The sequence below is a fragment of the Telmatherina bonti genome (genome assembly GCF_933228915.1).
Source record: "Telmatherina bonti genome assembly, chromosome: 16".
Taxonomy (NCBI): domain Eukaryota; kingdom Metazoa; phylum Chordata; class Actinopteri; order Atheriniformes; family Telmatherinidae; genus Telmatherina; species Telmatherina bonti.
The window spans coordinates 26224275-26248981 of record NC_136614.1 but is presented as its reverse complement, the minus strand read 5'-3'; the positions used below and the strand labels follow the sequence as shown (position 1 = coordinate 26248981).

At 39.3% G+C, this 24707-nt stretch overlaps 4 protein-coding genes across 5 annotated transcripts; 2 read left to right on the top strand and 2 right to left on the bottom strand.

Annotated features, from left to right (window-relative positions):
* Positions 1–8717: 8717 nt before the first annotated feature.
* On the bottom strand, positions 8718–11531 carry arf6a (ADP-ribosylation factor 6a). Its single transcript, XM_079255517.1, has 2 exons — positions 11404–11531; positions 8718–11275 (listed from the first exon to the last, which is right to left on the bottom strand). Exon 2 carries the CDS (start codon positions 10567–10569, stop codon positions 10042–10044), a length of 528 nt encoding a protein of 175 aa, XP_079111643.1. The 5' UTR covers positions 10570–11275; positions 11404–11531; the 3' UTR covers positions 8718–10041.
* Positions 11532–13169: 1638 nt separating this feature from the next.
* Positions 13170–19587, top strand: prpf39 (PRP39 pre-mRNA processing factor 39 homolog (yeast)). Of its 2 annotated transcripts, none has more exons than XM_079255514.1 (15): positions 13170–13306; positions 14485–14895; positions 15014–15207; positions 15337–15462; positions 15591–15709; positions 15833–16000; positions 16127–16307; positions 16721–16828; positions 16917–17081; positions 17519–17645; positions 17781–18049; positions 18135–18319; positions 18439–18522; positions 18721–18835; positions 18962–19587. In XM_079255514.1, exons 2-15 carry the CDS (start codon positions 14514–14516, stop codon positions 19043–19045), a joined length of 2307 nt encoding a protein of 768 aa, XP_079111640.1. In that variant the 5' UTR covers positions 13170–13306; positions 14485–14513; the 3' UTR covers positions 19046–19587. The 2 variants fall into 2 exon arrangements, with proteins under 2 accessions (XP_079111640.1, XP_079111639.1); XM_079255513.1 differs by having other exon boundaries at positions 18956–19587.
* Positions 19588–20067: 480 nt separating this feature from the next.
* faua (FAU ubiquitin like and ribosomal protein S30 fusion a) lies at positions 20068–22336 on the top strand. Its single transcript, XM_079255518.1, has 5 exons — positions 20068–20128; positions 20738–20819; positions 21541–21685; positions 21887–21942; positions 22114–22336. Exons 2-5 carry the CDS (start codon positions 20745–20747, stop codon positions 22237–22239), a joined length of 402 nt encoding a protein of 133 aa, XP_079111644.1. The 5' UTR covers positions 20068–20128; positions 20738–20744; the 3' UTR covers positions 22240–22336.
* A 140-nt stretch (positions 22337–22476) lies between these two features.
* On the bottom strand, positions 22477–24463 carry fkbp3 (FKBP prolyl isomerase 3). Its single transcript, XM_079255516.1, has 7 exons — positions 24348–24463; positions 23925–24026; positions 23740–23841; positions 23512–23647; positions 23292–23359; positions 23114–23211; positions 22477–22969 (listed from the first exon to the last, which is right to left on the bottom strand). Exons 1-7 carry the CDS (start codon positions 24450–24452, stop codon positions 22915–22917), a joined length of 666 nt encoding a protein of 221 aa, XP_079111642.1. The 5' UTR covers positions 24453–24463; the 3' UTR covers positions 22477–22914.
* Positions 24464–24707: the final 244 nt, after the last annotated feature.

Genomic DNA, 24707 nt, shown 5'->3' with positions numbered 1-24707 from the left:
TGGAGCATCTTTTCCCAGGTTTTAAGCTGGTGGGAAGCTAGTTTGTGTCGCGGCAAATCTGTTCAGTAGCATAGGGTACAACAACGGCTAACGGCAGGGTGTGGGACATACCATGTTTTATAGGGAGAGGGGGAAGGGTTCAGTCACAGCACATATTGAAATATCTGAGAAAATTTCTTCCGCAAAACATGTGTTTTTATGTTAATTTTTAAACCATTTTAAAGGATTATTTAAATGTTGATTTTTTAAAAATGATCTTTGTTCTAAAAAGTCTGAATATGTTTAAGGTCAAACCCACCTAAAGCAGTACAAATGGATGCATCCATGATGAGACGCTGGCACCCACTGACAGAATAAAATGAGGCATTTGTAAATTCACAGGAAGTACTAGTATCCCCAGGCATGTAAAGGCGTCCTGTTGTATTTAAAGTAATACATTACCTCCTTTGATTAAGTGCACAGACATCATATGATGCACTGATCTTGTGGGCCATTATACAGTCTGACGTAATGATGTGCTTTGGGGGTGTGTTGTAGTGAAGCCAAGATGTGGGTCAGCCTCGCGCCCCAGACAGCACCTCTTTTCTCCTTCCCTGCTTTCATGTTGAAGCTGAGTCAGATATAGGCTGACTGCATACATTTATCCGCTCTCTTTTTTTTTTTCTTCCTCACACACACGCCCATTCTCACACACCCACAAAGTGTGGTAAAGTACGATGGTATGACCACATGAGGGCAGTGCTCTGGCAAAGTACAACTTTACGCACAGACACTTAACATGCATAAAAGTTAAAAACTGTACTTTGCCCTTCAAACACCTCCTTTATCCTGTGTTGTATACTTCTAATGGTTTATATGGTAAATGATTGGAATAGCACTGATTGAGGCAAAGGTGACTTTTAAATTCTTTTATACTTCTTCACCATCCTAGTGTCAAGTGACCTAACAAATAATTCAATAGATAATATAATTTTTTTTTTTTTTTTTAAATCCCATAAAATGTTCATGAATTAAAGAGGGATGAAAATAAGCGAAAAAGCATTCCAGGACCAATGAAAAACTTTGAAAACCCTTTAGAAAGCCTGGAGAACTATGCTCAAGAATTCTTTGAAAGATTACAAAAAGTCTGATTGGTTGGAAATGAAGTATGAAAAATTAGAGATGACTTTAAGTTTTATTAAAACAGCAAATCTTTGTTTGTGTTTTTTTTAAATTATTGTACATTTTGCTGATGCTTTTCTCTTTTAAGTTAAGCAGTACTTTTGATTTTATAGTTTTCATTTGGAACATGACAAGAGAGAGAGAGAGAGATCAGGAGGGATGAACAGTAAATGTCTCTACATTGAACTTGACCTGGCTGGGTGTAACAAGACCTTCTACATCTGTACCTTGGATGATATTGTGTATGTAGAGTTTAATCTGATTTGTTAAATATTTGTGATTTGCAACTTAGACCACATTATAATCCTATTGCTGCAAGATTTCTGAACATCACCCAGAAATGTGAGGTCAGTAACAAAGTCTCTTCAGTCTCTACAGCGGCATCGCGCCCCTCTTTTGAAACAGTAGCTTTATTTGTACTCTGGCAGCCTGGTCCAACATGCAGGGGCTTGTTTCTAGGGTAAGGCTCAGAGATGGCGTGCAGTATCTACATGACTCTGCAAAGTATAATAATGTCAGTCGTTCTTAGACATGCTAGATCACAGTATAACATTTGCCTGGACATATTTATAGTGTATATCAGGTTAATATGACAACAAAAATTACAGCAATCATGCATTTAACTCTCGGAGTCATTTGAAGTGTTGCAGCTACAGAGAACATAACCAGTAGTGACTCATGAGGTAACATTAAGATCAACACAACAAGCAACCCCACCCTTATTTTATGAATGACTATCCACTGCAGTCATGGAGTAAGCAGTTTAAGCTCCAACTCTCACACAAAAGTAGACTAGACAAGTTTCACAATTTGGAACACAAATTCAAAGTCCAGTTTACTTTTCATCTGAGATACAAAGTAGGAACTGGATGGACCAGATGCGCACAAGCAAGTGTGTGTGGGTGTGTGCATGTGTGTGTGGGATTAAGGTCACACCCTCTGTTACTCTGACTCTACTCTTTTCTCTCTTGCTACCCTTTGCATGAGTTTTTGCAGAAACTAAAAAAAAGTGAATCACCACCTCCCTACTTTATTTGAAAGTTTATGGCCACAGTAATCCATCGGCAGGGCAAAGATTCAGTTTGGACTGCCTTGGTTGTTTACTCATCTTGTGTTTACTCATCTTGTCTGTGAAGGAATTTAAAGTATGCTCTGAATGAATAAACTAAATCTTTGTCTGGTAGTAAATTGCCTGTACAGTACTGAAGGATGATGCATTAATCTGAAGAGGAGGGTATGTTCTTTAGCTTTTCACTGAAGAGCATAGACCAAGCAGAATGCCAGCAGGCTGGAGGATCCATCAGCTTGCTGGAGGACACTTAGTAGAACAGATGCTTCCTGTCATGGAGAGTTTAAAAAGAACTCTGTTAATAAGCCGTCTTTCTGCTCAAAACATCACCCCAGTGCCATAAATAGCCAATGAAACTGAGCAGACTTGAGCAACCACAATGCAGCTGGTACAGACAGAATGAATTTATGTTAAAAAGTGGACATGGCCGTTTTGATTTACAGCTGCCTTCTGCTAAGATGGCCTCATTAGACCGACTCAATTGTCATCCTAATCACAGCTTGAAGCCTTGGCTGCTGCTCAGGTTTAATTGCAGTTCACAAACTATACAATGGCACCAAGCTGGAAATGAATCAGGTTCACCGGGTGTTACAAGAGCAGCCACATTATTTCAGTTATCGAACCATATTTGGTGAGTGAATCACAGGTCAGATTGTTCACATTATTGTGAACATGTGGGATGCATTACTTCTGATATCATAATTTGACTTTTGGTAAGTGAAGTGTAAGGCATAACTGATGATAATCTAAAGGTGAAATTTTTTTATAGAACTTACACAATGTGGGCTTTTTGGAACAACCTCCACTCTTGTTCTACATACCAGGAAGTATGGAGATATTTTTAGATAACAACTTAACCAATGACAGAAATTTATTATTGTGTAAAAAGTTCACAAACAAAATAATTGTGAATTTTAAAACATCTTTTTCTAGGTCCAAAAAACCAATTGTGTGGGTTAAAACACCAAAACACGACTCCTTTCATTTCAGTTTCCACAGTAAACAGAGCTTGAAATATGTTGAAACACCTGTTTCAGCTGATGTGAAGTCATGAACAAAAATTTTCAAGAAATCAAGAAATTCCTAGAATGACTTACACATGCAGATATACAGTTAAAATTGCTTCAGTCCTAAACATGGGAAAGTGATTTCTGCACCTAACAATCCCAATTCTGACTCTCAGCTGCCTACAAAAAGCATTTACAAGCGTTTGCAAAGGGAGTGTTACTATGCACAGACCACACAGGGTGTTCAAACTTGTGCTTTGGGCCATTTTCTTCTTTTGTCGTTTAAAACCTGTAAGAGCTGGACAAACAAAAGAAGTCCTCCTTTGAAAAAGTTTGAGAGGTGTCATGGAGAGTTAAATTTAAACCTTTTGTAAGTCAGGGCACTATTTGCCCTTTCACAAGGGGTGTTTAAACTTATGCATATTACTGTATGACCATATAATCCAGAAACCCAGATATTATATGCATCTAATATCAAAGAAATGCAGAATATGTTCAGAAAAAAAAAAGGTTAGAAATATGCAAAATATACAAACAATCTTGGCCTGACTCCTTTTATCTGCATGTAGTTCTGATGTGAGAGAATGGCAATAAAATTGGAGTCAAGTCAGTAAATATACTTATTGTGCTTTTCCTATCCACTACTAAGTCTGTCACTGTTGCCATAGAGACAGGAGCAAACAAAGAAAAGGTATGTCTATCATTAAGCAAACCCAGCTCCCCTGTTTGTAGTGAAAATTTGGACCCATCACTGAAGCAGAACTAAACTTTTTTTAGACATAAAACAAACCAAAAATAGTGACTAATTATAATACAACCCTTCTGACCAAAGTCAAGTGTTACTTGTGCCGAACGAGTGCATTCTGGCATGTCGACTATGTGTCTGCGCTTTAGAGAGACACCATATTCCCTCTACTTTATAAGCAGGCACGGCACTGCAGATGGCTCAGCATATTCCTATGCTCCAAGAGCTCAGACAAGCCAGGCTCCGCTAGTGATTTTGGCCCCCCCACTGAGTAGATTAATTGCATATACAAGCAGGTTTGTCACAAAACACCCAAAACAAGTGCTGTTATAAACTGTAGCAATTGATTGCATCTGATGCACACAATAGCTTGAACCCTGCTGCCGGCACGCGGCTCGATTGGAGAAAATGTGCACATTTTTGCTGCAGCTGGACCACTGCATAAAACTGAGCAATATAAAAAAAAAAAGATTATGGGAGATCATGTGAGAAATTGGAGATAAGGAAGTCATTGAGGCCCTCACAGAACAAATCACAGCTAAAGTGGGACGAATAAACCTCGTAAACATGTGACAAGATTAACCTTTGCAGTCAGTGAATTGCACATGCCAGTGCTTTAGTTTGCGCTCACTGTTATGTTTCTTCGCCAGTGCAGGAAAAGAACAGAACGAATGCCAGGAGGGCCGTCGTAATAGGCTAATTAAGTTGAACTGTGGCCCGCTGTCACACTATCTCTTCAGTGAAACAGGGAACAATGTCTCACTGTGGACTTTGCTGCAGCTCAGCTTAAACAGCCAAGAGTTTCAGCACACTGTCTTCTTTCAAGAATCACAAGGGCACCTGCTAGTATTCCATATATGTACATGACCCAAGCACACACACACACACACACATCCACAGCTGCTGGCATGCATCACATGATAAGCAGATGGTTTTTCAAAGGGGTCATTAGCAGTAGAAAAGCTTGTGTGGGGTGGATTATTTTTGGATCTAGTTTTGTATGTTATTTAGGGATATAAGTTGTTTTGGCAACTCTTTTTTTGTCGTCTGTGGCAGTGTGAGTGGGACGTAATGAACAGGTACCAGACTGAGACAGGGCAACATTTAGAGTAATTGACTCCCTCCTCAGTTAGACAACATTCAACAGTAGACTTAATAATAACGCTATGCAGCCTTTGACCTGGGTATGACAAATTTTATTACCCCTGCTTTCAAAGAAAGATTTATGCCATACAGAAATCTGCCGGCCACATTTTTCCTCATAAACTCATACTGAAAATGGTCATATAAGATTTAATTCTAACTTTTCTGATAGAAATCTAGATTAAATTGTTACAGTGTGTTATTTCAATCCCAAGTAGCTTTTTTCTTTTAAAAATCCTTTTCAAAATGACCTTGTTAAACTTTTTCATTCTCCTCTCTTTAATCAAAGCTTGTCCATCTGTTGCTGTGCTGTGCTGTGTATTATACAGGAAGGTTGCAGCACACATCAGTTCCTGCCACCAACGAAAACACGGCTCATTTACCCACAGGTTTGTGTCTTTGTTTTTAAGAGTGAAAAGCTCATTGTAATTATAAAAACATATAGCTTCCTTTCATATATTTCTGTCCTATCTGATGAACTTTCATTTACCCAACTTTCTGTGATTTGCTTTGGTTTACAATGTCAGACTGGTTCCTGAATCACTGTCAGATATTTGGAACAAAACGAGCCATCAGTGAACACAAATATAGAATAAATACATTAAGGGCGACACTTAATAGCAGAAAAAAACGCCTGTTCTTGTTAACATATTTCATGGAATGAAAATTCTGTGAGAACACTTTCCTCTAGAGGATGTCAATAAGTGGAACAGTCCCCATTAATTACATCTGTGGGCCTAAATCACTGGTGCTACACTGGGTTGCAGCAGCACATGTATCCCACCGCACAGCCTTTCTGCCAAATGCAAACACAGGCCTCGGGCTCCCTATAATTATTAGCACATTGTCTGCAGCAGAGGGAAATGCAACGTGCAACAGATTTTGAAGCTCTCACAACTGCCTGGAAGCTGAATGTTGCTCTGCATGCTGCTTTAAAGACGCTTTAAACAGCTCCCATGGCAACCAAGACACTGAAACTTCCAGAGCAGCAGTCCTGGCCCCTCAAACTGGTCATAAAATCCCTGTCTTTTGTCCTTCTAAACCGATTTAATAATACAGGAAAGGGCTGCAGAGAAAGCTGCGGATAATCACTCAATCAAAATACAGAAAAAACAATTAGAGTATGCACATGAGTCATGTGTTTGATTAATCGAACAATTAGTGGTTGATAAAGATTAGGCAAATGGCTATGTGGGAGGGTTTTCATTTTGGCCTTGTTGCCCACGGCAACTGAAGGATACGCTGTTCTTGGTTAAAAGACCCCAAAGCTTAAAGGGGAAAACTGTGGCAGCTAAACCAATGAATGGGGTATAAAATAGAATTTCCACACTAAAAAAAACAATCATGTTTGCAGGTAGTAAACAACAGCTGGTGAGATGTTCAAAAACATTAAACATTAAAGTTGAATAGGCATAGAGACACCTGCAGTGTACAGTTATGTTTGCTTAACACTACATCAAACCAGTTACACTTGATAATGAGAAAAAGCTTAAGAGAGAGACTCTGAGTGCTTCACTTGGCCTCTGACTCCTTAAGTAAAGCGAGCATACCATATCTAAACTCCACAAGCTCTATGGAAACAACTGTGGGAGGATAAAGAGAGAGAGGTGTGAGAAAAGTAACGTATCTGCAAGTCGCTAGCACTATGAATGCACTGCAGTTAGCAAGCAGACTGTTATTTAAATTAAATCAGAACTTAGCAAAGAGGTGAATATATCCCAGAAGGATGAAGTTTAAGCGTTTTGTAGACATATTTCATTGAATAAAAGCTCATAAGCACCGGTTTCTCATGTTAAATTGTACTGTACAATATATTGTCTGTTGGACGGTTTCCTGCTTTGCTAAATGGAGAAGCAAGTCAGATTAAAATCAAAGAGGAACGCCTGAGTAAACAAATGACAGAGGAAAAACTAGTGAGCTCAGTTTTCGAGTATTGTTTGAATCCACCCTCTTCATTGGCATACAATGGTCAATAGTCAACCCCCACCCCGCAACATGCAGTCCTGCTCAGGGTTAAAGTTGCATGAAGACAAAAGAGGACAATACAAAACCTCAAATTGAAGTCGCACAAGTGCAACTTATTCTCAGATTTTGCTTGGTAAACCATCGCTAAACTGCGTCCTTTAACTGAGGGCCACAGGTGAGCCTGACAGCATTTGACACCAGGCAGAGTGTGCAGTGCATCAGCCGCTGAGCGTAGTGACAGCTGTACAAAAGGCCTGTGACATGTGCAGCATGATTCACCGGCTCAGTACTGATGTAACATCAGGAACTGTTTCAAACTGCCCTCCCTTTTCACATTTCCTCTCCCGGGTTCTTCCTGAAAAATGAAAAGCATTTCAGAAGAATAGGAAGAAAAAAAATGTCCACATCCACAATGAAAGTCATGAATGGAAAATCATAAGCAAATAAGATCATTCTTGACACTGCTGGGGCGCTGCACTCAACTGTTTAAATACTGAGGTTTTTGTGGCAACAAAAATGTGCTCTGAAAACGTGGGAAATTCTTTAAGCTGGTGCCCCTGATTAAAAATGAAATGGAAAAAAAAAAAAAGCTGAAAAGAGGCAGCAGTTTCAGTAGAGACAACAGGCTGTTGCATTGGTGTGTCTATCTGAGTTAAACAGCCCTGGCCTGGTCCTTCACATGAGGGTTCAGCTTTTAGCCCTGCAACAGGTCAAACTCCACATCAACAGCCAGAGAGCAAACACCACATGAGCAAATAGAGCAAAAACTCAGAAAACTTGCATTCCTGGACTCTTACTCTCCTGAATACTTTCACAGCAACATTTTTGGAAAGATTGTAATACCTTTAAAATGTGAGCTATTTAAAAATGCAGCTGCCATACTCAGTCCTCTGTATATGTACTGAAGTTTAAGGGTTTTGTAGTCATATTTAATTGAATAGCAGCTCATTAGCACTGGTTTGCTAAAATTTCTTATGTCTTGTGAACCACTCCTAAACCACTAGTCTCCATGACAACTTTCATCATTTGTTGAGCATTTCCTGACTTCATACGGTGATGTCACCGCACAGTTCATATCCTTCTCTTTAGATGTAGGAGAGGAAGCTGACCCTACGTATGCAACTGGATTTCTTCTTTGTGAGAGTTTGAACAAACGAAGCTCTAAGATATGAAATCTAGTAAGAAGATGAAAAGAAAAACAAATGAATGAACCGCTTTGAAATAATAACTTGATCTGAGCTCTGTGCTTCAGGGCAAAATGCCAAACTGGTGAAAACTTCTATAAAAATTGAAAATAACTTTTTAACCTCAGCAGTTACTGAATAGTCAGTAAAAACAACAATAATGAAATCAAGTGGTTTCATCATTGAGGTAAGTGTCAGTTCCTCAGTACAAAATAAGTGAAGTTTTGTTTTACCTGGAGACAGATTTCAACCTTTCATTGTTGTTTTTCTAAAATCACAAGTCCTCTGAGGATATCACCAACCTTAACGGACCAAATGATACCTTAAGACCTTTTGACAGAGCACGGTTTACCTGACAATCACTACTCAGAAACTGGAGATCTCATCATTTATTCACAGCAAATGACTCACACCCGCAAGAGCAGAAAGGAAACAGGCCGAGGCTCACTTCACTTCACAGCTAGTCCCTCTTTCAACCATCATAACGCCCTGAACTCTCATTTCCTCTTTTTTTTTTTTTTTTTTTTACACAAGCTCAAACTGTTTCAGAAAGGAAATATTAGTGAACAATTAGTAGAGTAGCAGCTGCTCATTGAAAAGGCACAACTTCCAAACTGATCTGGATACATGTTTTTTTTTTTTTTATTTCAACAGCATAGCAAATGAAAAGGGAGAAAAAAAAATCAACAGCAGAATGTATGATCTATAAACAAAGAATTGACTGCAGGACCTTACAGGCTGAAGATGATGGCTAGAAGAAAAAATAAAAGCATAGAAACAAAATAAGAGGGGGCTCACACTCACTGAAGCACCTGCTTTGGAGGTGGTGGGGGGTTTGGGAATTTCTAAAACACTTGCTGGAGTCCAAAAGTCAGTTAAGAGAAATCAAAATATGCACAGCCAGCTAGCTGATAACCCCCTTCTCCCACCCAAGGTGCAAACTCAGCGGTTGAGAATACCCTCTGTTTTTAAGGACTGTCTCAGTTTCTGGGTGCCTGAAACCATGGTCCTTCCTAAGGCAGCTGAAACTACAAATACTTAAAGTTATGGAAGCTCTGAAAAAAAAAAACATTATGGGAGACAGTAAGACAAGTGGCAACATATTCAAACCCTGCAACAACTAAATGATATATATCCATATCACAGTGTGTGTGTGTGTGTGTGTGTGAATATCCAGCATCCACAGTAGAGCAATATGGATGCAATCACTGCACAGGAAAGAAGTACTACCAATACAATCAATTCTGACTTATTTTTGAGGTCCCAACACATCCTTATTACACATTCTTACATATTACAAAGGCAGTCTGGGCCATGAAAGTGATATGCTGATGTATGAAATGTTTTTTCTGGACTTTCCCATCCTTTGGATATGTAGCTGGGTTATGAGAATACTGAATGAGAGCTAAACGGGGGTAAAACTATAAATGTGTGTCCTTAAGCCCCTATAGGATATGATACAATAATGAAAGAAAAGAGCTCAAAAAGTAAGCTTTTTGTATATTTAACAGTACTGATTATACAGTGAGACAACAACAACAAAAAAAAAAAGAAAAATCAGGAAAAAAAAACCCCACAAGGATTTATTTAAATGAAATTGGGGGTTAAAGAAAAGTCATTGTTATCAAAAAGAATAAAAAGTAATTGCTACTCTCTTTGATACATATTCAGCAGAGAGGTCATGTATTAATTGCATTTTTTTTTTAACTTTTCATTTCTCAGCTACTTAATTGCCTCCAAGTGTCCAAGCTGGTGTGTGGTGAAACATTAAGTTTTGTAATTTGAGGTAAGCCAGGTAAGGCCCTCGTATAGTCCATCCCCTGTTGTTGCACAGGACGGCTGAACGTACCAATTTCTATCTCTAATTCGGGTCAAGCCCAGCTTCTCCTGTATCTCGTGGGGCTTCATGGCATCTGGGAGATCCTGTTTGTTGGCGAAGATCAGGATGATGGCGTCCCTCATTTCACGGTCGTTTATGATTCGATGGAGCTCCTGCCTTGCCTCGTCGATCCTGTCCCTGTCGGCACAGTCTACCACAAAAATGAGGCCTTGGGTGCCTGTGTAGTAATGTCTCCAAAGGGGCCTGATCTTATCCTGGCCGCCCACGTCCCACACATTGAACTTCACATTCTTATAGGTGACGGTCTCCACGTTGAACCCAACCGTGGGGATGGTGGTGACAGACTGTCCCAGTTTCAGCTTGTACAAGATGGTTGTTTTTCCAGCTGCATCAAGTCCAAGCATCAATATCCTCATCTCCTTGTTGCCAAAGATCTTCGAAAGCATTTTCCCCATCTTGTTTACTGTGCATAAATACTTTGTTAGGAGAAAATAGATAAAATACCACTCCTATAATGACAGAGAAAGTTTTTTTCCCCACTACAACTGAGGAGTCACAGTTTCAGTTTAGCTACAGAAAGCCCTCCACGTGATGGCAGCGGTGGGCTGACACAAGTGTCACTATTCAAAAGATGCAGACTTTCAAGTTTGTACAGTGCAACTAACCTGACTGTGATCTGACCTGAGCTGGTGAATGAACACTCAATGGGAGCTGTATGTAAGAAGTCCTCGCGGAATTCGGTGGGGATATATTTTCATGATCCACTGCCCTCCGACGTAAGAAGAAAAAATGACATCCCCTTGTTTCAAACTCGTCGCTGAGCACCGCCTTCCTTCAAAATCCACATTTCACGTTTTTTTCTTTCCTTTTTAGCAATTCCTCTTAACGTCTGTTGAGCTGCAACAAAGTTTTCTTTGAGTTATTTAATTATTCCAGCCGAAAGCGGACCATTCAAATCAGGCCCAGTCCAAAACCCGGGGGTTCCCACTTCCTCCTCGGCTGCCGGCTGACCACACTTGGCCTTAGATTATTCCAAACGATGAATTTCTTCCGAAAACAGACGAAGAAATGATGCCCTTTCCGGTCCGTTTTAGTCACAGGGCGTCCAGAGGAAGACCGCTCAAAAAGGTCATTGATTCATCCGACTTTCTTCTCTTCCCCCTGTGACACAGGAGCGGTCCGGAGAAGGGAGGGGTGTTAGTACAGAGGACAACTTTAGATCCGAAAAAAATCTCTCTTTGCTATTGGAAAGCTAGGGACAAATATGAAATGGAGAAAGGAGTAAATACCTGCGTCTTCGACAATCATCCCTCAAGTCTCCGGGCCGTTTCTCCCCTCTCCCTCGATCTCTCTTCCTCCCTCTCTGTCTAGTCTACAGCCGCTCAGTCACAGAAGTGGCGGTGCTGTGTTACCGGAAAAGGTGCGGACCCAGATCAGCCGCCACTTCCTCTACACCGCTCACACACACTACTGTTGCCTTCAGGGACCCTCCAACAGCTCCGACAGCTGAAGACATCAAAGCAGCACCACTGACAGCACGAGCCTTTTTTTAACCTTTTGACCTGTCCGCCTCGATGTGATTCCTCCCAACATATCAACCTTGGTCATACTCAAAAAGACTATAAATTATTAAATTAATTCGTGTTCGCTATTATCCATTATAAATTCGTAATTCAAATTCCCACCCACCAATTGAATTAAAACACATTCTATAAATGTATAATAGAAAGTTGTATTGTGAGTTATTGTAATATGACATGTAATATTTTACAGGATACTATGAACGTGGGAAATAACCGAACTCTTACTATTATCTTGAATTTTCCGATTAACCCTAAAGACACCATACGCCATTTCGCATGCGCGTAGCGAAAAAAGAAAAGCTGAACTGCATACCGGTCCATTATCTTCTGTTGACGCCATTTGGACATTCATTATGAATGTAATATCCTATAATGTGACGCATAGTAAAATTAAAAAGACGTCGGGCTGTTTTCGTGAAAGGGAAAGTAATTATTATATAAGTGCAGTAATCTCAAGAGAGGATTTTACTGTCGGTTATTTCCGACATGTGTTATCATTCATTCAAACAGTTTCCGTATGATTAGCCTGTGACGTGGAGTGTGTGGGGAGAGAGGGAGAGAGCGCGCGCGCGAGAGAGGATAGAGGAAGGGGAGGAGGAACGAAGGGTGAGGGTGGGGGGTATGTGTAAACCTGATATTTAATTTAGATCGACCAATGGATCACTTGATATAATAAAACAATTTAAGTTCTTAAGAAGGAAATTAGGATATTAAAAGTTGAAAGGGGTGATACTATAAATAAATTAGCATGAAAGATTTTAAATATTCGCCCATTATGTGCACGTTTGATACGTTCATTTATGGTGTTATTGTGCTTTTAGTATTATGTTTTCAAGAATCATTGACCTTCATTTGAATCTGGTGTGTTGCGGCAGGGAAACATCCATTATATGCAGGACATCAGCCCTTTGGAGACAATAGTTTGTTATACCTGGTTTAGTCATGCCCCATATAATTGTAATTATTAACACACACACACACACACACACACAAAAAAAAATGGTACCATATGTATGTATGTGTATATATATTTATTTGTGTGCGTGTCTGTCTTACTTTTGCATGACTATATGTTATGTGTTAATGTGGATGATTTATATTGCTACAATATTGCTACAATATTTCTCTGGGGTCCTTATTTATTATACTTGGGTCCTTATTATACTGGGGTCCTTATTTATTATACTTGGTTGCTTGGTGTTTTAGTGAACATTTGAGACAATTACTTCTTGGGCAGTCAATGTCCATCTGAAATCTTTTTGTACATTCTTATGCATAATTTTTCTTATTTTACATTGCTTTGTCGCCATTTTATGTTTTTGAAGTGTGTCTACGACTGTACAGTGTTTTAATTTTTGCATCACCTTATATCTTTTTGTAGGACATGAAGCACTGTTACTTAATGGGCCCCTGGGCTCGTGCCCGGTAGGCCCGCTCAACTTTCGCCCATGTGTTGTGAATACGCATGCGCAGAGTTTTGCCCCTGTTCAGCCTCCAACTTGATAAGAATGGTGGATGCAGCGCGCTACGCGGGTTTAGCTTAGCGACCGAACTTGTTAAGATTCCTTCAAATTTACAAGAATCGTCCCAAGCACGCAGAAGATAAAAGGTAAACTATAATCTTACTAAAACTACAACAGTTCAATTACAGGCTCTTCACGATAATGGTGAAATTGCCGACGCTCGTCGGCTAGCTAGTATGGACGATGGTACCGACTATTAACCGGAGGAGAAAGCAAAGGCATGGCATGTTGTAGTTTTTGTCACGACGTGGACCAAAACCAAGTTATTGAGTTATAATTTATTACTACATATCAAGACAGTAATTTAAAAACAGAATGGTCACACTTAAGTTTATTCTTATCACTACAAAACCAGCGGCCGTCTAGAGCTTTGCTCGCGCTAAATACTCAGCATGAAATGGACAGGCTTGGAGGCCTAGCTTTAGAGTGAACTTTGAATGTGCAAACAACTACCCGGATGCGTCATGTCATCGATGATAATCGATTTCAAAGTACAGCAAAAAAAAAAAAAAAAACTGTATACATGTTGAGGTTGTTGGATAAATGAAAATGATGCGTAAATGACGGATCACGCGGGTATATATTTTTAGTTGCACAGCTAAGACTTAAGCTGGCACCCGTATTAATTATACAACACGGAAGTGTCCTTTCGCACCAGCTGTCGCCTCTACATTTGACTTTTTTTCCTTTAATCCCAAGGCAGCTGAATTTTAAATTATTTCCGAATAGAAAGAGGACAGTAGCTAAATTCACGCCTCAGGTAGCGTTAGGTTCAACAACACGCGTCTTTATGAGACGTATTTGTTTCTTATTTCCCGGAAAGGCGCAGGAAGACATATTAGCAAACAAGTTATGGAAAATGCTATGTGTACACAAAGTCACTGTTGAATATGATTAATTAGGTCTGCATTGTAAATGTAATTATTAATTATGAACTTTTTTTCATTTATTTATCCTCTCCTACAGATTAGGTATCTTCTGCCAAATTTTAGGTGCCTTGTTGCTTTTAAGACAATTTGACTAATTTTCTAGTCTAGCCCAGGGTCCAAAACCAGGAGATATTTGGCATAATGTTTTACAAGACAAAACAAAAACATATAGAGCTTAGTCAGTCAAAAAACGAACAACAGTGTTTCCTTTATTTTATTTTTTTTAAATTTTGTACATGAAACCTTATTTTAACAATCTTTGCCTAAAATAACTGCTTTTGTCTGAATTGCCTTCATCAAACCTTTAGTTAATGATCATACTTGTTTTGAAACAGGCCACCAACTCTTTGACACTATCACTGGAATGCTGGACACTGAGTCCCATGCCATGGAGAGCAATGGGGATCCCTTTCTTCCTGACCTTCCTGTTTTAGGCCAAGGAGCCGAATGGTCTTTGGACCAAGTTCCTGCAGAGCCACTCCCCAACATCTTACCTGAGGATTCGGATACTTCTCAGGATGCTCAAGGATCAGAGCAACAGAACCAAGAAATGAACTCCTCTGGGCTGGCATCTGTAGAGAAAGCCGTGGAACAGTTTCAACTTGCCAGCACTCAGCTCTTTCAAGAGGAGCAGCCACCTCCTCCACCACCACCACCACCACCTCCACCACCAACGGAAGAGACTGAACAAGCAGCAGAATATGCAGTGTCTCAACCAGAGGCTCCTGCACAGGATGACAGTCAAGGTAACTGATGGAGAATATCTAGCTGAAGTGGAACCTTACATTTGCTTAGTTACAGAACAAAACAAGATGAAGAAAAAGTGGTTGTACTGTATGCAATATTTATTCCTCTCCTCTCCAGGTGGAACTGAAATGTCACAGGGGACAGAAGAAGGCATGGAGCTTGAAGAACCATACAAAGAAACTACACAAGAAATAGCTGTTCCTACAGATCCACAAATACCATCAGAGTTTGATAAGCTCTACAAAGTATGTGAAGATAGCCCAGAAGACTTCAATGCATGGGTCACCCTGCTGCAATATGTGGAGCAAGAAGTAAGTGTGACAGATGTAAATGTTTCAGTGGCATCTTTATGAAACTAACAGTCTTTCATAGATCAAACCTAAAACAAAGCTGTATTGATTTGAGTTGTTTTTTCATTTATCTTTTTAATGTATTTTCAGAACCTCCTTGTACCTGCAAGAAAGGCATTTGATGTCTTCTTCCTACGTTATCCTTACTGCTATGGCTACTGGAAGAAGTATGCAGATCTTGAGAAAAAGCATGGACACATACAAGTGGCAGAAGAGGTGAGTTATTTTTAAAAGAGACTAAATATAAGAGACAAGCAGACAAAAGATCCTTTTTTTTTTTTTTAAAGAAAAACCTGGTAAAACAATTTCAGCCATTGACAAACTTTTATTTGGCCTTTTCCCAGGTGTACAGAAGAGGTTTGCAGGCTATCCCTCTTAGTGTGGACCTCTGGATTCATTATCTCACTTTTATCAAAGAAAACTCTGATCTCACTGACCCAGAAACTGAGGGGCGCATTCGAGCGTGAGTAAATCATACAGCAGCACTACTTCAGTATGATACTAAGGATAGTTGAAATTTAGCACTTAAATTGTCATTTTTCTAAAGAGCATCATTGAATGGATGTTTCTTATTTTTCATCATTAGCTCCTACGAACATGCAGTGCTTGCAGCTGGGACAGACTTTCGCTCAGATCGCCTGTGGGAGTCCTTCATAAACTGGGAAACGGAACAGCAGAAACTGGCTAATGTCACTGCCATCTACGATCGTATCTTGAGCATCCCAACCCAGCTGTATTCCCAGCACTTTCAGAGGTAGAGGGACTGATTACTTGTAAAGCTTGGTTAAAAATTTCTTTGATTTACATGTTATTTTCTAAATACATCTCATCTGAGATGTTCAGTTATATTTGAAGAGTGAAAATGTTTTTATTCCTGCAGGTTTAAGGATCATGTGCAGGGCAATCATCCCAAATACTTCTTGTCAGAAGAGGAGTTTGTTCAGCTTCGGCACGAGCTCTCCAAAGCTAGCCTCTCTGCAGTTGTTGGTGAAGATGGGGAAGCAACTGCTCCTCAGGAGGAACTACCACCTGGTACAGAAGATCTTGCAGATCCTGCTAAGGTATAAAGCTGTCAATCCTACAGCGGGTCCAAATCAACACAATTACTGCTTGCAGGGTTGTCAGGAGCACGCCTACTATCCATGCTGAAATGGGAGAACATTTGGTCAGGATTTAAGGTGTATTTATGTCGGCAGCGGAGCCGGTGATTCAAGATGGCATCCTGTCTGTGCTATGCCCAAAAACTAGAAGGATCAACCTGGGCTCCATTAAACCCAGCACCTACACCCAGAGGCTGATATGCAGGGTGCATACATACCTATCTCCTCTAGAGGCTTCTAGTCACTGGCAAGCTCACGGTGATGTAAATCCTTGGTTGCAGGAGTCGCAGATTTTACTTCAGCTGGAGAATGTGACACTGAAACATAAAATAAGTGCTGAACTTGGTTGTTTTTTTTGTGTGCCTTTTATATAGAGAGTGACAGAGATTGAGAACATGCGCCACAAAGTGATCGAGGCTCGACAGGAAGTATTCAACCACAACGAACATGAAGTCAGCAAGCGCTGGGCCTTTGAGGAAGGGGTATGGCTTGTTTGTTTTTATTTTACATTGTTTGTTAAAGGTTTATCATCTTCCTTATTCATCATGATTATTTCAATTGTCATTTCAGATAAAGAGGCCATACTTCCATGTGAAAGCCTTGGAGAAGACGCAGCTGAGCAACTGGAAGGAGTACTTGGACTTTGAAATTGAAAACGGGACTCCGGAGCGCGTGGTTGTGCTTTTTGAAAGATGCCTCATCGCTTGCGCCCTCTACGAGGAGTTCTGGATCAAGGTAGCGTGAGCTCCAAGTTCTCTCTCTCTTCTGCTACTTCCCTGCACTTCCCCCCATCAACGATGATATGACATCGACACAGTAAATCGACCTGCACTCTTTGCGTGTAACGTTGATATGTGACTGTATCTGTTGTATTAGGGGATGGCCAGCTTGCCACACAAGATTTGACTGCAGCATTTGCCAACTACTACGTTGCATCTTCTTCGTCTCCCACTACCTTACAGAAACTTATCTAATTGGTTCCATGAAGGTGCTGATGGGTTTACACAGAAAATTTCTAAAAACGATCTTGTCAATGAAGAAATTCACTGCATCAACTGAAAATTTAGGTTAAAATGTCTTGTCTCTCTTTGCCTTTCTCTTTCTTCTCTTCTTTTTTTCCTCTGTCCTCTCCTGCATTTCTTCCAACTCGCTTTCTCTTTTTCACTCTGAAGTATGCAAAATATCTAGAGGGCTTCAGCACCGATGGCGTCAGACATATCTACAAGAAGGCATGCACCACCCATCTGCCCAAGAAACCAACCATTCACCTGCTGTGGGCAGCCTTTGAGGAGCAGCAAGGTGAGCACCTCTAACATAATGGACATGACCTTTCGAGGGCAGGGCTAAACATATCTTTTACATGGAGATTTGGTTGCAGTTACATTTAACACAAGTTCACATTTGTTTTTCTGTGTATTTTTTTCTTCTGTCCAGGCAACATAGAGGAGGCTCGTGGAATCCTGAAGTCCCTGGAGGATACGATCCCGGGTCTGGCCATGGTGCGTCTTCGGAGGGTCAGTCTGGAGCGTCGCCGCGGTAACTTGGAAGGTGCAGAGGCTCTGTTGAGGGAGGCGATGGAGACAGCAAAGAATTCTACTGAGACGTCTTTCTATGCTGTGAAGCTGGCCAGGCAGCTGATGAAGGTGCAGCGGAGTCTGAGCAAGGCCAAGAAGGTGCTGCTTGATGCCATTGAGAAGGACCAGGTGGGAGCTATTCTCATGTTGCAGGATTGTTTTGCCACAGTTGAATTTCACAAATTTTAAGAGTTTCATTTTTTTTTTTTTTCAGACTAGTTCAAGACTTTATCTAAACCTGCTTGAACTGGAATACAGTGGAGATGTCACGCAGAATGAGGCAGAAATTTTGGCTTGTTTTGATCGTGCTTTGAAGAGCCCAATGCCTCTGGAATCCCGTATGCTGTTTTCCCAGCGAAAGGTTGAATTCCTAGAAGACTTTGGAAGTGACATCAATGTGTGAGTTCTTTGTTTAATTTTATTTTTTTACTTATTTATTGTAAATGGACACTATTTATAATTCCCTTTTTACATTTTTTTTCACCTTTTTTGTAATTTTTCATTCTTTACCTTTCCAGGCTTGTGGCTGCATATGAAGAGCAGCAGACATTACAGAAAGAATGTGACTCTCTAAAGAGGAAGGCTGAGAACGGATACGATGGGTAATTACAAAAAAACCAGGAGTTGATCATATGCAACTCATCTACACTTTTATTAAATTTTAAGCAGCATCTTAATGCAGAATACAAGTTCCCAAATTACAAATGCAGTGTCAAAACAGTATGTATCTTGGTTGAGGCATAACTACTGTTATTTTGAGAACTCAATGTGATTTTACTCATTGATATCTATTCATCCAGGTCTGAGGAACCAGATGCCAAAAGACAGCGTGCAGATGATGGTTCTGCAGTTGCAGCAAGTGCGATGACAGACATGCAGGCTAATAACTCTGCATATAACTACAACTGGTACCAGGTTAGTTTCCCTTCCTGTGGTTTGACTCAGATCCTCATATTTTATTCAAGACTGTGTGAAATATCGGTATAAATCTTTTGTAACGCTTTTCTCTTTTTTTTTTTTTTTTTTTTTTTTAAGCAACAGTATGGCAACTGGGGACAAAATTCCTGGGGACAATACAACCAGTATGCCCAGTACAATCAGTACTACCCTCCTCCTCCTACATAAGAGCGGTTCTTACATGAAGATGGACCTCTTCTAACCTTCTTAAATTTTGGAACAAATAAATCTGGTGTCATGGAGATGTATATTTAATAACCACAACGGAATTAGTTTCTTTTTGTTTGTTTCCCTGTTTCCTTTTAACCAGTAAAATACACGTGACAGCCCTTGGTTAGAATAGGTTTGGCGCTCCATGATGCAATAGATTTTTCATTTCTTTCCTCTTGTCAAAAGGAACAGTCATGCATTCATAATCTCCAGCACCATTTTCTTTTTGGGTTTAATAAATTCATGTTATTTGTGAAGGCAGATTTATTTTCCTGTGATATGTTTTTTTTTTTTTTTGTTTGTTTTTTTAAATGTAGATCAGATTAATTTGGTCTCATTTTGTGTTCAGATTTAAACTAGGAGAAGAGGTTTCTACTGATGCCCAAGTCATGTCTCCTTCCAAAAAGTTCAGATTTTTAATGTTCACGCTTATTCCTCAGAGTAATGAAGAGTTCCTTGGTTTTTTAATTTGAATTGATTTCATAATAAAGACATTGATATCCCTAATTGTCCATTTTTTATTTCTTATATAAAATTGTGCTGTTGTATTAGCATAATTTATATAGTTCTGTAATCAAATTTGTTAAAACTACTAAGTTTAAATTTCTCTACTATGGTTGATGTAATTATACTTTTTTATTTCCGCTTGGACTGATTAGAAATGTGCAAGTGGTTATTAGCTTTTTGGCCAGATGCTATGGTGTGGTAAAATCTGACCCATCCAAACTAAAATAAGGGCATGGTCAGCACCAAGTGTCTCATATGCAGCTGCTAAAGCATAATCTATTATTCTAAAATTACAATCACAAATATTTTGTGCATTTAAAGCGGTTAATGAAAAGCTAAAGAATGAATAAAGAATAATGCATTTACATATGTACCAATATTTTACTGCGTCAGCATCATGAAAACCTTTGGCCACCAGAGAAATGTGACGGGCGACGTCAATGCTTCGCGGTTTACGTAAATCCGCACATGCGCAGTGATATCCCTCAGACGGTCCTTTTTATGCTTAGCGTGGAACGACTAGCATCAAACGAGGTGAGACCCGTCTGTATTTTGAGAACTTTTTTGTTTTAGCACAACCCAAAATAGGGTTTAGTTTGCAAATTTAACTACCTAACAATCCGCTATTAAATGTTATGCTTTATACAGTATAGTGAAAGTACTTTTAAAGTATTTTATGGGGCATCTTGTAAACGCGTGTTCCATGTGGCTAGCCACTCTAAGCTATCTTAGAGAAGCCGAAAGGCGAGTCTGTTCAGTTCTGTAATAAATCGTTATGTACTTGTTTTTTTTTTTTTTTTTAAAAAATATGTTTATTGGGACAAAGGTTATCATATTATCAATTCCAGGCGTAGAAGTTTTAACTAGCATTTGGTAGCAACAGCTGGCCATCTGTATTGAAACCAGTAAATTTCCGCAACAGTTCATCACGGCCGACATCTTGGCTCGTCATAGCTGATGCGTCATAGTTTAATCAAACTGCATTTGCTCATAAAGTGTCTTAATAATCTAGACCATGATGGGTAATTGGGAAAGTAACTTAGCTAAATAGACTTAATTTGTCTGTAATGTAACAATTAATTGTTTGTCGAAGCTATGCCAATGGAAAAAGTAAAGACGGCTCCACTTATGTCCCTGTTTTAGAGTCGAGATGCAGCTCTTCTTGCGTGCCCAGAACACTCACACCCTTGAGGTGACCGGACAGGAGACTGTTGGACAGATCAAGGTAAGGGGAGTGGGGGTTTAATCTTAACATAAATCCATGAACCGACCCTATTCACCTATTCTTAAAAAAACAGGATTTTTTTTTTTTTTTTGATGGCAAAATGTACTAAATCCTTTACACAAGCACTTAATTTAACCTTCTGTAAATTTACAAATACATATGTGCAACTGTTAAATCTTATGGCATCACATGATCTTTAGATTAAACACACCAGAACAAGTATCTAAACCATAACTTAACCACTAAATGTTCAGATTAATTGAAAAAAACTATTTTTATACTGTTTACATTTTGACATAAGCCCAAGATAATAAACGTGACATGTTATTGAAGCTTTGCCATTTTTTTTATTCCATCAATCTATTTGCAGAAATTAGTTTTATGATTCCACTTCAATGCCAATATACCATCATTGCAGCATTTTATATATATATATATATATATATATATATATATATATATATATATATATATATATATATATATGTATATATATATATATGTGTGTGTGTGTGTGTGTGTGTGTGTGTGTGTTTAGTTCTCAACAACTTTTTCTTACACTACTAATCTCCAAAGGGGATTTTCAAAGTATTTTTCATTTCATATTTAATATCCTTAATTTGCTGTGAGTGGTAAGCATGCTTAGAATCTTGTGCACTTTTAGTAATTTTGTTAGTGGCGACAATCTTTAAAAAATATGAATTACTTTTGTGTCTTTCAGGCCCATGTCCAGTCTTTGGAGGGACTCTTGGTAGAAGACCAGGTGCTGCTGCTTGCTGGATGCCCACTGGAGGATGATGCTTCCTTGGCATCTTGTGGCGTGTCAGAGCATTGCACCTTGGAGGTAGCTGGCAGACTTCTGGGAGGTGAGTACATAGCTGCAATATTTCTGCATGTGAATGTTATAAGTTTTCCCCCAAAATAGTAAGCAGTATTGACTGGAGGCACATTGAATATGGTTTACACATTCAGCGTTTTAGAATTAGATTACGCCAACTAAGGTGCTTGAAAAGGTCTGTTGAAAGCTGGCAATTCTTTAATGTAAATTCTTTTTTTCCTTCCACTAGGTAAGGTGCACGGCTCTCTGGCCCGTGCTGGAAAAGTGAGGGGACAGACTCCCAAGGTAAGAATAGGCACTTTAAACTACATGTTTTTTTGTACTTTTAAAAAGAATAGTCATAGCAATTTGCTTATCTTGTATGTTTGATAAGGTTATATAAAAAAGGACTTTTTTTTTTTTTTAAATCAAACATTTGATCTTTGAGAAATAATGCTGCTTCCATCTCTTGTCCAGGTTGACAAGCAGGAGAAGAAGAAAAAGAAGACTGGCCGTGCCAAGCGTCGCATCCAGTACAACAGGCGCTTTGTGAACGTTGTGCCCACCTTTGGAAAGAAGAAGGGACCCAACGCCAACTCCTAAGTACTTTGATGCTTGAAAGGAGAAACTGCACCACCAGTTGTCAGTTTTTACCAAGTTAAATGCTTTCCTGTACAGAATAAAGAAAAGTTAACTTGGATTCAAAGTGGTCTACATTTTTTTTGCACACAATCAGGTTTTTTAAAGCTCAGATTTTTTATTCAATATTCAGATAACATCCACTGCAATGTTGTTGTAGCTTAAAAACCAGGCTTTATCTGTTTCCAGTTTGCTTGGCATAGTTTTTAAGAGTTAAATTAACTGACTAATGTCATTTCTGACTAATGTCATTTCAACATTTCAGTCAGATGCATGTATGCCACAAAGCAGGATCAGCTAAATTTTTTTTTGCCCCACTTTTGGCTGCGTACAGTTTGCCATGTGGGATAAAAATTCTTGGTATGAACTGAGGGGAAACAATTTTATTTTTCATTTACATTGTACATGCAAAAACGTTTTATGGTGTCATATGTACATTATTGACATGCCATCCCATTTTGGGCAAAACATTTTAACCGATTATTAGCTGGTAGCCATATCTGCTCATAAGTAACATGAAAAAAAGGCAAAGCAGACATGGGGGCTGGATGTAGTGCAATCCCAGAGCCATGTTGATCTTAACCTTATAACAAAGTCCTAAATTGAACTTCTGTACTTGCAATACATGTAAGCCAAATATCAGTCCACAGATACCAGCTCAACTTCGAAGATCAGCTTTGCATTGGGTGGAATTCTGGTGGAGCTGGAATTAAGGGAAAACATCTGCATGATGTAAAACCATAGCAACAAAACAGGACTAACAGACTGGAGAAAAAAAAACTGGTACAAAAGGAGATAAATACACGACAACATGAAAAGCAAAATGTCTAAAGGATACTTGGACTCCGGAAGACCCTTCTTTCCATATGCCCATTCTGGGTCAATTTCCAATCTTGCTGTTTCACCTTTGCTCATGGTCATAAGGGCTTCATCCCACTGTGAAAAGGAGTGGACTGAAGTCACATTCTGACAGAAAAACATGCATACAGTGGCACAAAAGATCTTGAATCACTTACTCCTCTGATAACTCTCCCCAGGCCAACTTTGAAGCTCAGAGGTTTTGCCTGCTTTTTCTTTCTTGCCACTGCAGACAGCGAATGTATAAAGATGAGCACAGACAATAATAGCAAGATGTAATCTAAGCTCTTTAAGCTTGATTTCACACTGGTTGGTTTAAAATGACTACATACAATCTTTTCAAGAATTTGTCAAGTGTTCATGTGCACGATGTTATACCTGTAGGGATATTTGTATCAAAAACAGTCCCATCCTCTAGGGTACCAGTGTACCAGCAGCTCACAGTGTCACCCTTCTTTGGGAAGTTGGTCTTATCACCTTTTTTCAGCACTGATTTAGTGTATTTTGGAGGACCCTGCAACAAGCAGCAAATGGGGTGTGTATGAACATGCTGAGTGGAGGGCATAACAACAACAACAAAAAAGTATATGAATGCAAGATGGGTACCTCATCTACAACTTCTGTCTTGACTTCTTTGGGTTTCTCTTCAATTTTCACAGCTTTTACCTGCTCCGTCACCTCTTCCACCGGTTCTGTGCCTTTAAACCTCTGCAAGATACAATTAGCTCAGTTTCTATCGACTCTGCAATGCTGCTGCTGCAGTGTCATCAAGTCTCATTAGCTTCACTTACTTTACTCTCGAAAAGCTGATTGTAAGCAATAATCAGTTGATCTTTCTTTGCAGTTTTGGCAACATTCTTCATGTTTCCAAGCAGCTTGTGCTCATTGAGGAACTGAAAGAAAACACATTTAGTTTGCAGACTTCATTTACCTTTATATTTTACATTATAAACAACTAAATTAGGGCAGATTTGAGCACCGTTGGAGTAATCACGTAAGATAATGAACGCAAGTAGTGAAAGCATGAGCTGTTGCTTTGGCTTTTGTTTTCAGTAAAGCTGCAAGGGCTGCTTTGTTTGGCGCTAACATGCTTCCAATGTGGCTCATCTTAGCTAACTCTGCATCATGCTGCAGCTGTAGGAGAGCGGGTTTTTCTGGAAAAAACTACACGTATTCAGAATGTTATCACGGGTATACTAAAATTTTAACCATACCGAGTGTGCAGCATTGTCCTGGATGAACTTTATTATGTCTTTTTTGGGCAAATCATCACTTTTGAGCTGCTCTTCGCTCCACTCCCGTGTTGGTTCGGCCGCCATTTTGAGAGGCGAACTGGTGAACTTTGAACTCAGTCATTGATATAAAAATGTTTTATTCATCCCTCTGTTTTCTTTCTTAATATTCATGTGCATAAACTCATTTTTAAATAGATAAAAAGAAAAAAAACCCAACTCATTCAGTTGCGTTTCTGTGTTTGAGTTACTCGGTATATTCAAATCCAACTTTATTTATAAAGCGCTTTAAAATAACCACAGTACAGAAAAAAATACAAGTAAAATAATAATAACAATAAT

Coding starts and splice junctions, on each gene's coding strand:
- faua (XM_079255518.1), top strand. CDS start 20,745: ATGCAGCTCTTCTTGCGTGCCCAGAACACTCACACCCTTGAGGTGACC. Junction 21,686..21,886: donor AGCTGGCAGACTTCTGGGAG/GTGAGTACATAG, acceptor TCCTTCCACTAG/GTAAGGTGCACGGCTCTCTG. Junction 21,943..22,113: donor TGAGGGGACAGACTCCCAAG/GTAAGAATAGGC, acceptor TCTCTTGTCCAG/GTTGACAAGCAGGAGAAGAA.
- prpf39 (XM_079255513.1), top strand. CDS start 14,514: ATGCTGGACACTGAGTCCCATGCCATGGAGAGCAATGGGGATCCCTTT. Junction 18,320..18,438: donor TTTGGAAGTGACATCAATGT/GTGAGTTCTTTG, acceptor TTACCTTTCCAG/GCTTGTGGCTGCATATGAAG. Junction 18,836..18,955: donor ATAACTACAACTGGTACCAG/GTTAGTTTCCCT, acceptor TTTTTTTTTAAG/CAACAGTATGGCAACTGGGG.
- arf6a (XM_079255517.1), bottom strand. CDS start 10,569: ATGGGGAAAATGCTTTCGAAGATCTTTGGCAACAAGGAGATGAGGATA.
- fkbp3 (XM_079255516.1), bottom strand. CDS start 24,452: ATGGCGGCCGAACCAACACGGGAGTGGAGCGAAGAGCAGCTCAAAAGT. Junction 23,648..23,739: donor AGACAGAAGTTGTAGATGAG/GTACCCATCTTG, acceptor TGCTTGTTGCAG/GGTCCTCCAAAATACACTAA. Junction 22,970..23,113: donor AAGGGTCTTCCGGAGTCCAA/GTATCCTTTAGA, acceptor CAGCTCCACCAG/AATTCCACCCAATGCAAAGC.